Here is an 11,450-nt window from a genome sequence, read left to right on the forward strand (position 1 = left end):
TCATTTTTTTCGTTTTTTTTTTATTTTTTTTGTCTTTTGGGTTCATTAGTCTTAGTAATAATTCATAGACAATATAGTAACCCAACATAGTAATTTCGATTTTCGATATTACGATAGCAAAAGGAACAATAAGAACACAACGTTTCATTTTAAAAAAAAAAACAACCAACATATAAATCTTGTTTAGAAACACTTTTAAGTTTCTATCAAGCGAGGATCAATAATCAAATATAAGAAAATTATAGTGACGTTTGAAAATAAGTATTTTTTTCATGGTTTAGGAACATTTTAGCAGTTATTCATATTATTAATTTTATCTAATATAATAATATAGCTAAAGATAAAATAATAAAATAAAATAAAATTTTATATGTCTTGTTGAGTGCCGAGAGTGTTGAGTTGGCCGAGTAGTTAATTGTCTAGCATGAGTCGTCTAATGTTGAACTTTTAAGTGGACTTTCTGAGTCCGAATGGGATGTCATTGGACAAACTTCGAATGCTCCCGAGTGCTACAAAGTTTAAGCTGAGTGCGAATTGCAAGTCGGGAAGCCAAATGTCAAGTTGGGACGCCGTGTGCCCGACTATCGAGTCCGAGTGTGAAATTAAGCCACCGAAGTCTCCGTTGACATTGTTTCTTTAAAGTAGATTAGTTTCCTTTGACAGTACTTCGAGATGTCTGTTTTCTAAGATACAATAACATAATCAAATATACAATCAAACATTAATTGTTCATGGCAAACCAATCTAGTGATGTAGGACTAATGCAGGCAAAGTTAAATTTCAACTGATCATAACTTTTAACTTGGATATTAGAATGAGATGATCTATGATACAAATTGAGATCTATATTTGTTATCAAGTGGAACCCTTAATCCGTCAACTTTCGGGTCAAAAAAATATTGTTTAGGATCTTTTTAGAGATTCCAAGCATCTCTTTATAATTTTTGGGTTTTTTTTTTTTTGATATTTAAAGGTATTTTCGTATTTTACAAATTAAGGTTTGGGGTCTATATAACTCTATTTAGTTGATGTTATTGATTATCTTTTGTTATTGAATCAAACTCATTTTCGATAAGCTAGTATCAGAGTGCTATCACATAAAGGTCTGTCGAGCAAAGACTTCTATATCTACTTTTGTGTATTATTTGTGTGTGATCGTAGCCTCCTTATAAACTGGGTCGTCGTGCATCTGCTTTGAAAACTAAAAGATTTTTAAAACTGGATGATTCTGAAATGGCGCGTCAAATAATTGGGAAACCCCAGTTCACTCACAAGAACCGGTTTGTCACTCCAGTTCGATACGATCGTTACCAGTCTGCAGAAATGTAAATTCTGCTGAAAAAAACTACTTGCAGCTTTGCAATTCATCCAATACCGACATCGACTGAAACAGAACGATTCTATCTACAGTGATAAGTGATCCCATCTTCATTTCTGTCTAGTATCAAAAGAGTACTTCAGTGATATCGAAAATGGCTGAATTATTTGTTTCAGATTCAGCTTTCTAGTAACTAACCAAGTTCGCGTCCCTGTTTGATCGGCGACACAGCACATAACAAGTTTCCTCCGTCTTGCTCCATCGATTGTCCAACCTTTAAAACCTATCAACTTAGCATTTTGACAGTGGATATACCTCAAAGAAAGACAGTAATGCAGGCACTACCACTGAACTGTGTTGCTAAGAGTAAATCATCTTATTGAAACATAACAGATTGAGCTAACAAGTTTCGAGCTTTTGGATAATTGGTTTCCTGAAAACTACAAGCTTTTTCACTATAAACAGCCTAATTATTCCTAAGATTTCTCCAATGTGTTCTAGCAAGAAGGAAATCTAGCGACAAGGGAGAGTTTTGCTAACCTATGCTTGCTTCTTGTATGAGGCATGAGGAATTGAAGTCATGGGAAGAAGGCTTGAAACCGCGCATTTTGCAGTGTGAAGATCAGCTGCTTGGCGTTCTTCCTCGTCTTCTGGTTGAGGTCGCCGGAGAAAGCAGAGCAAAGGTCCAAAATGCCTTCTTTAATGGCTTCCAGAGCCACGGCTTTACTTTCTGAGGAGACCAAGTTAAGCAGCGAGAGGGCGTGCTCGATGGTGAACAGGGTGCCGGTTCTTATCGCCTCGGTCATGGCGGCGGCGAACCCGGCGGCGTTGATCATCTCGTCCTTGCCTTCGCGGCACCTGGAGAGGAGAACCAGCACGCGGACCGCCCTCTCGGAGCCCTCTCTGGCGAGGCGCAGGAGCTGCGGCACGGTGCCGGCGATGGAGGTCCTTCGACGGTTGTCCGCGAACTTGCAGAGCTCGTACAGGGCCGTGGCGGACTCGCGGCGCTCCCGCGCGCCTCCGTCGAGGAGGAGCGCGGCGAGGCGGGGGATCGCGAGGGGGTGGGCGCCGATGGTGGCCTTGTTGACCTCGACGACGGCGAGGCTAGTGAGGAGGGTAGCGGCGAGGGAGGCGGAGGAGGAGGAGGAGACGAGGGCGGCGACTATTGGGTCGATGGCGCCCTCGGCGACGAGGCCGAGACGAGCGTCGTCGCCCTCGAGGGAAAGGTGGAGGAGCACGCGGAGGGAGAGGTCCTGGAGGTCGGGGCGGTCGGAGGCGGCGACATGAGGAAGTAGGACTGAGGCGACGGCGCCGGAGTCGAGGATAAGGCTTCGGGCGGCGGCGCCACCTTGCTGGGCCAGGCGGAGGACGCCGGAGAGGGAGGCAGAGTCGGAGGGGAAGGAGAGGCGGGTAAAAAGGCGGCAACTTTCATGGTGATAGTAATCGTCGGAGTCGGCGTCAGCGGAGGGAGGAGGTCGGCGAGCGAGGAAGGAGGAGATGAGGCGGCGGAGGGCGTGGTTGGGGATGAGGGACGGGGAGGGAGGGAGGGGGAGGTTGGTGACCGGGCAAGTAAGGTTACCGGAGTCTATCCAACGCTGTATGGAGGAGCGGTCGAAGGTATGGCCGGAGGAGAGGATCACCGGGTCAGTCATCACCTCCAGCGAGATTGGGCACCGGAAGTCCTCCGGAAACTCCATTTCTCCTTCCATAAAACACGAAAATCCGATCAAAAAACGCTTTTTCGAAGCAAAATTGATGGATTTCGAGTTGAACTCGACTAGATTGGACGATAATGGAGTTGGAGATGTTGAAGTAGGGAATGGAGTGGACTGGAAAGGAAAGGAAAGGAAGAGCTCAAGAACAGAGCAAAAGAGAGAGAGAGAGGGGTAAGTGTATTTACCAAATTGCCCCTAGTCAGAATCCGTTACTCCCGTAATAAATATTATTATTATTATTATATATATATACTGATAAAAAAAATTTAAAAAAATAAAAGGTGCTGTAATTATAAATTTGGTAAAAAAACGTTTAAGAATTAAAATAGCTTTTTCTTACTAATATTTTTATTTTAATGTTGTTATAAGATAGTCAAAAATTAGTTAAGTTTGTGTCATCATAAACTTAAATAGTTGCCATAAAATTTTAAGTAATATTAAAATAATTTTGATAAATTTTAAATAATTTTAACCAATTTAATAAAAATGATATAAAAATAGGTTTAATATAATATTTTAAATTAACATAATTTATTTTAATACTTTATAATAGTTATATTATGTAGTTGCTATAATAAAATTAAATAAAAATATTTTGAAGATAAACATTGTGCTTACTGTTGTTATTTTTAAATTTTTGTCTACAATTAAATGTTATTTAAAATATAATTTTTGGAAGGCAAATGATTTTTGAGATTTAAGTATGTTTTATAAATAAAAACAATAAAAATTGTAAAGTAATTACCCACGTGTTTTTTAAAAGAATTTGATGATAAGCATGGGAGTGGGAAGGTAACCGACATGTTCAGTAGCTGAATAATCATTGACCGAGGATATGTACAGGAAATATTTTGGAGGGCGAATATGAGATGTTAAGATTAAAATTTGATACATTCAAAATTTCAAATATATCCTCCTTATATCTTGGTTACTCGTATTAATGATTAATACATTTTAAATTGTATATTTATATTTATTTTTTTTTATATTTATAGGATCTATTTAGACTGTTAATATGATGATTTCATATTTTTTATTAATAATCAATAGTTATTAGTGATTTATTTTTTTTTTATTGGTCTAAGGATGAATGGATGGAGACGTTAAATATGAATGAATCATTTTTTGACACGTGACTAAAAAAGAATTACGAGAAACACACATTTTGCTGAAAAAAAACATTTTATGGACATTAAAATATCCAGATTCGAATTTCAACCATTTAAAAAAAAATAGTCGGATAAAAAAAAAATTGTATGGTCGGATAAAATCTAAAAAGTTAATTGCGAGATATGAATTAACTTGTGCTTTCAAATTTATTGGGTGAATCAGAATAATTTATATTTAAAATTACCAAATTAAAATTGAATTTGAAATAATTTTTTATAATGTAAATATGCTAAAAGTTCTAATAATTCGAATCCAATTTGAATTTAAGTCCTTTCAGATTAGGTACCAATTCGCACCATTCGAAATAAATTTGAGCTCAAATTTTATTTCAAAAGTCATAATTATTTATATTGTTGAGCTTCGAATTGTTGGATATTGGGACCTTAAATGGACCAAAACGATTTAGAGAAAGGAAGCCATCAATTGTTGAAAGTCGTAATTGACTTCAAAATTGAAATCTACGATTCGCTTAGATAGATTTAGACTATTAATTTGCTCAAAACCGATTAAGAGTGAATGAGAAATTAATGTTTAAAGTCAACCCAAAATAACATTTGTTATTCATTAATAAAGTGCATAGGAGAATAGTCCCACATCGGAAATTTTCGATGTGTATTCTCTACTTATTAATGAAGATGTGTTAATGGAGTTAACACAAAAAATAAAAGGACAGGTGACCCCTTAGCCCAGGGCGAGCAGGTGCTCGCACCTATGAGCCCGCCACCCGCCACCCGCCACGTGCGCACGTGCGCACGTGCGCACGTGCGCAATGGGCGCTTTGTAGGCGCACTTTGCACTTCAGGTGACATTGCAAAGGGACGTGTTAGGTGACATTGCAGTGCCTGCGTGGCACTCGGGTGACGTGTCAGGTTCTTACCTGACGTGGCAGCGTCTATGCGGCATCCTCGTGGGCAAAGGGAGATGACTGGATAGTTGACTTAGGGAATGGATGGCTACCGTTGATCAACGTTGATCAAATAGATATGATGGATCGCTTGTGATGCGATCTAGAGCGTTGGATCGCAAAGAGTAACGATCTGATGGCCTGGGATGAGGCTTGATCTGAAGCATCGAATCAATGGATCCAGATCCGATGGCTGATGACAATAGGCGGGATCTGAGGGTCACAACTCCTCAGATCTGATGGATGAGATTGAAGTGGGCTTGGTGAAGGGTTACAACCCTTCAGAATAGATGATCTAGATCGATCCAGCCCAAGGAACACATCCACTCACCCAAAGGTCACTCAATCTTCTCTTCTCTTCCTCAAGCATTCATCACATCTTGTGCATTCAAGAGTCCAAGAAGTCTACTAAAGGTTCGCTGGTCTCGGAAGTCGGAGTGCTACGATTCCGAGACGTTCGTCGTCGTTGTATCTTGGGAACGAATTGCAACAATCCGTTAAGCACCGTAGCGGAGCAATATCGTTTACGGAGATAGTGTCGAACACTAGCCTCGACGATCAGTTTGCATACTCCAGAAGCTACCCGTAGACAACACGAATCATATTAGAATATCATGTTTATATTTTTAAAACTCGAACATGAATATATAAACTTTGATCAATAAGATTTTAAGCTAAAGGTAAAACCCTGATTCAATATAAGATAGGAATGTGCTAGGTTTTAACCTAGAAAAAAAATTACATAGATATTTTATAGCCGATCTAATCTATCTAACATAATAAGGCTTTATTATTATTATTATTATTATTATTATTATTATTATTATCCTGTCCGAAGTCAAAGTGATGGATGTTAGGAGACGTGGTATTCTTGTTGACCGTGCCTGGACTCCGAACTAGAGGGACCTGCAACCACAGCAGTGTCAGTGCCGAGCCAGGAAGGGGTTCCTCGACGATGGCCCTCCGACGCTCAAGTCAGTCACCGACGATGTGGAAGCAAAGAAGCGGAGCAGAGTAACAGCGTGGCTATAGTAAAAACTAGCATACATCCGTTGAAGCTTGGGGCCCTTTATATAGGGCTCCTCGAGGTATGCACACTTCTCAAAATTTTTCCTGAAAAGACATGTCAGGAAAGCATCCCTGACATCATACTTTAACACCCAAGCATATCTCTGACGTGACAGTGGAAGCTTCCGTCGTACGATCCACTACCTGACTATGTCGCCGACCATGTTGTCTGTCGATGGCACGGACTCCCAAAAGGATATCGCAGATCCTCCTTTTGTCCGTTACTGGGCCGAGCGGGTGAGCCATTCGGCCAACCATCAGTCGTCTGGACGCTATCGTTCTAGAGTCGAGCGGGATGGCTGCTCGGCCAACCTCCCACTGCCCGAGCCCCGCTTTGAATGTAATCTGCTCAGTTGTGGCTCCGCTTGGCTGGTTCCGAGGTTTGATGTAAGTTCGAGCGGGCTGGCCGCTCGACGTGTGCCTCACCGACACACTTCTTTGAGCGTCAAAAGCTTGGTATGTGGCCGAACTATGATGATGTAGGATCGGGCCTTCTCTATCCCGGTCGAGCGAGTGGGCCGCCCGACCGACCGATGGTACAGGGGCGTTGACCGCCCTGACTTTGACCTTTGACCTCCACCGTGATAATGACCCTCCACTAGGTGGGCCCCTCATCACCGCATCACATGTCTCCCCCTCAAGTCTAGTCGAAAGAGGCTGCAAGTCCGACTGTCTGGATATAAGAAGTCTTGAGATCAATAGGTCGATCGACTGTGATACTGGGTGGACTTCGGTCTGTCTACCGAAGAGTGTCGGTCGACCATAGGACCGATCCTTGAAGTCGATCGGTGCTTCACGTGTTTGTACTTGGGCTTTCTCCTTCGGTGTCTTCGAATGTGTGTGGTCAATGCTGATGTCACCCGAATCTCTTGAGAATTCGTGCAAATCACCTCCATTAAGATCGAGCGCGTGCCTATGCCTTTTAATGACATTCATTAAATGCGGACCAATGGGGAAATGCCACGTGCCACCGCCGCAGTCGCCGCATGTCCAAAGTGGCATGCACTGATGTGACGTCTGGCGATTTAAATTCTACGGCTGGATCTACGGCTAGAATAATGAGCACAAGAAAAATACCTAGAAGTGTCGTCCGAAGGATATACAATATTCATTTCTCTTATAGGTCCTTTTTCAACTAAAATATCACGTACATTGTTATCAAAATTATTCTAATTTCTTGGATCATATATATCAAGTGAAGAAATAAATTATTCATCAATGTCAATATTCTCATTATCTACCCTATTTAAAATATTTTCATGCTCACTCAAATTTTTCCTTTTTTCATTAACATCTGAATCTGATTACACTCGTTTACATTATTCACAGTCATAGTTGAATTTTGTGGATTTTCATGAGAACTTTTAATAAAGAATTTATTAATAGCACCTCTTTGTGATTCAGTCAATTATTCTAGTCTTTTTTCTTTTTTTTTCCTTTTCTCACATCCAGAAAGATGTTTTTTAGATAATATATTATAATATACAAAACCACAACAATTACAAAAAAAAAATAGATAATTCAAATTATTTCACTAGTAAAGGAATAATAGCACCTGGAATATGATAGTTTTTAATATTAATGGAAATATCCTAGGTCGTTAAGTTAAGCACCTCATCAGACAACCCCTGTTAAAAGAAAATTAATTCATTATCAAATTAAAACTAATTAGTAAAATTATGATACTTAAAGAAACAATAATACTAATTATAACAACAGAAGTTCAAGCGCATAAGTCCAAGCAGAGTAAGTACTTTAGAGGTTTCTTGAACAACCAAGAGTATTAAAGACATTATGAATTTTATTTCTCATAGAGTAAGTACTCAAGTGCTATAATTCTCTAAGATCTATAATCTAACGGCTTCAATCATAAGTCCTTTAGCAATTTTCTCTTCTTATTTTTGTAGGATTATTGATAGTTTATTTGACACTGGCTAAAGGGATAGCTCATTCACCTAATTTGAAATTTCTATCAACACATTAATAAAGAAATGACTAATTATTTAGGGCATGGATACATGTTCGTATAACTATATCAAGTATGCAATAAAAGTAAATAGAAAAAGGAGGTGACTGTTAAGATCTAGATTTTGACACTGCACTTTTGTTATGTATAAGCTATAAATAGAGAGAGGGAAATTTCATTTTGCCCTTATAGCTTACTATTGTTTTTTGAATGCCTCCATAGTTTTTGAATCATCATTTTACCCCATAGTTTCAATCTGTTGTCGGGATATCCCTATTCAGTTAAATCTTAGCCTATTGGTTATCTTTCCATGATCTCCGTGATGTAAGCAGATTTACAAATCAACTTGCGCCTTAAGACCTTAAACAATTTGGAGTTATAAACACATGCTACAACTTTTATGGAAGTCAGAAACCTAATAAAAAAAGGTCCATTTCATCTTAAATTTCTGTAACAAATCAACTCACAACTACTTTGTACTACGAAGGTCAGAAGTTCTAAGGTCAACATGCGATCATGCTGCAAACAAGTTTTATTTTTTAAACACTAAAAATAAAAATAAAAAAGAGAAGAAAGACTGAATTCTGAGTTAAATACACATGCTACAACAAATAATTAAGTTTTCCATAGATGACTAATTAAATCATTATCAAATTGAAACTAATTAGTAAAATTATTAAGAAATAGCAATTGTTCAAGTGAGTAAAGAAAAACAACACCTTACCTTAGCTAGCAAGAAAGAGGATTACATTGTCATACACCAATCACCAAGCATCACTGAACGAACAAAATTCTCCTCCAAAAGTTCAAATCTAACAAAAATTTGAGAGCAATATTTTTTCTCAACGACAATAGACAACCAAAGCTTAACTTTACAATGAAAATTCTAATTCAATGGGTTGTATTTATCATCTCTGTGGATACAAAACTAATGGTAAAAAAATCTTGAGAAGTGACAGAGATACGAAAGAAGAAGAAGAGATGCGACATAATCACAGAAATAGCCGTTGAAGAGCCGTGAGCGAAAGAAGAAGAAGAGATGCGACAGGACAAAGAATTTCAAATAGAAAGGGAGGAGAAGACATATCTTGAGTCCTCTTTCTCGTAGGCGCAGGTGTAGGCGGGAGGCGGCGTTGAGGTGGGCGCTGCGGCGAGTTTTCCATCGCGGAGCGTAGCAGCGCAAGTGCAGGCGGTAGAAATAATTTTTTGCCCTAAATCTATTTTCATTCCTGCAATATATCTATTAAACATAATATTTAAAAAAAAAATTGGGCCCCCTCAAAATCTAGGCCCAGGGTCATCGCCCAGGATTGTCCTCCTCCAGGATCGGGTCTGGGTTGGACGCAGGTGTCAAGGACGGCGTCGACATCTTCTCTATCTCGATTGGCAGCCAATATACGCCATTGGACCAAGATGTCGTCGCCATTGGTTCGTTCGCCGCAGTCAAGAAGGGGATCTTCGTCAGCTGCGACGCCGGCAACGACGTACCTGACAACTTCACCCTCGCCAATGAGGCACCGTGCGTCCTCAATGTTGCGGCAAGCAGGGTTGACCGAAGATTCAGGGCCTCCGTGAAACTCCCCAACGGAAAGGTGATTCCCGAAGAGCCTGTCGACCAACCCCGCAACTTCACTAAAAACTCCCTTCCCCTATACTACTCCACCGAGTCGAGGACCTACGACATGGATCATCCTGATGATAGTCACCGGGGTAGCGTCTAGGTCTATGAGGCCCACAACAAACTTCCAAAAGATGTGGCGACGTTCGTCAAGTCCCATGACGCCAATGCGTTGATCTTCATTGCCCCGAAACTCGAGGGTGCCACCGTCATTATCACGGAGTTGGACTTCCCTGGAATATGGCTCGCCTCCCAAGATGGCTCTAACCTCATTTATTATTTAATCTCGTCTTCTGACCCCTCTGCATCTATCGTCTTCGATGGGACGGATCTCGGCATATCCCCTACCCTCGTCGTGGCTTACTTCTCCTCCTGGGGGCCTTCTCGGGCAATGCCGGGAATCCTCAAGCCAGACATCTCCGGCCCTGGACTTAACATCCTCGAGGGCTGGATTTCTTCCAATGACACTCCTGGGTATGCTATCAGATCTGGCACATCCTTGTCGACGCCTCACCTCAGTGACGTCGCCACGCTCTTAAAGGCCACACACCCTACTTGGTCACTGGCAGCTATCAAGTCGGCGTTTGTCACCACGGCAGACGCCAACATGTTTGACGAGTAACTCGAGCCGGCGCTCTATTTCGCCAAGGGCGCAAGGCACATCAACCCTAACAAAGTTGTTGATCCTGATCTTATTTATGGCATCACAGACGACGATTACGTCTGTTACATCTGCGGCAAATTCGGCAAAAAGGCACTAGAAATATGGCACGCGGAGTCGTGGACTGCTCAAAGAGCATGACGGAAGAGAAACTCAACTACCCGTCGATTTTGGTGGCCCTGAAAGTCAGGGCGACGACTAAGGTGAGCCGGACGGTCACAAACGTCGGGCCGACGAGATCGAGCTACACGATTTCAGTGACTGTATCGAAGACTTTCATGTCAGCTACTATCACCCTCAAGATATTGACGTTCACCAAGTTGAACGAGCAGAAGTCGTTCACTGTGAGGGGAGAATGGGGTGTCGACGGACCTTCCACTTCCGACATTAAATTTGTGGAGGGAAAGTTGACTTGGACTTCCGATGATGGTAAACATGTGGTGACGAGCTCATTGGTCATCTCCGCCCCGAAGTGATCGATGAAGCGCTAGCTCGAGCTTACAATTTGTAAGCTCCCTGTCAAATATTATTTATTGTTCGTGATTATTAAGAATGTATGAATCAATTAATTGAGTGGAAGTCCTTTCAATATCATAAATTAATATTTTTATAAAGTTAGATTAATAGTTAAATTTACTTGATGATGTAAATATTTATTTATCTCAATATTAATTATATGGTAATTTTGAATTTAAAAATTAATTATTTTTAATTTATTTGAAACATGCTATTGTTTCTTATAAAATAATGTGTAAATGGGAAATATATTTATGAAATATTATCAAATTTAGTGATAAATTTAAAATTAAAATTATATACCGATTTCTAAATAGAATTATAAATAAATTTATAAATGGAATAAAATTATATTTAATATGTTATTTAAGACATATTAATAACTAATTAAAATAAAATTAGAGACAAAACTGGTATTTGAAATTAAATTCATTTGGTTCATCTAAAAATATATTTATAAATAATTTTTTAATCATATATTTCTCCATCAAAATTAGTCACCAAATTTTTTCTA

General features: G+C 39.9%; 2 protein-coding genes across 2 annotated transcripts; one reads left to right on the forward strand and one right to left on the reverse strand.

Annotated features, from left to right (window-relative positions):
* Positions 1 to 1,363: 1,363 nt before the first annotated feature.
* Positions 1,364 to 3,166, reverse strand: LOC122003028 (U-box domain-containing protein 8-like). The gene is made up of 2 exons (XM_042558454.1): positions 1,859 to 3,166; positions 1,364 to 1,592 (listed from the first exon to the last, which is right to left on the reverse strand). The coding sequence occupies exon 1, from the start codon at positions 3,025 to 3,027 to the stop codon at positions 1,897 to 1,899; it is 1,131 nt and encodes a 376-aa protein (XP_042414388.1). The 5' UTR covers positions 3,028 to 3,166; the 3' UTR covers positions 1,364 to 1,592; positions 1,859 to 1,896.
* A 3,304-nt stretch (positions 3,167 to 6,470) lies between these two features.
* On the forward strand, positions 6,471 to 10,896 carry LOC121999800 (subtilisin-like protease SBT1.5). The gene is made up of 4 exons (XM_042554432.1): positions 6,471 to 6,562; positions 9,466 to 9,733; positions 9,863 to 10,377; positions 10,470 to 10,896. Exons 1-4 carry the CDS (start codon positions 6,471 to 6,473, stop codon positions 10,894 to 10,896), a joined length of 1,302 nt encoding a protein of 433 aa, XP_042410366.1.
* Positions 10,897 to 11,450: the final 554 nt, after the last annotated feature.

This window comes from Zingiber officinale, chromosome 7A, assembly GCF_018446385.1.
Source record: "Zingiber officinale cultivar Zhangliang chromosome 7A, Zo_v1.1, whole genome shotgun sequence".
Taxonomy (NCBI): Eukaryota; Viridiplantae; Streptophyta; class Magnoliopsida; order Zingiberales; family Zingiberaceae; genus Zingiber; species Zingiber officinale.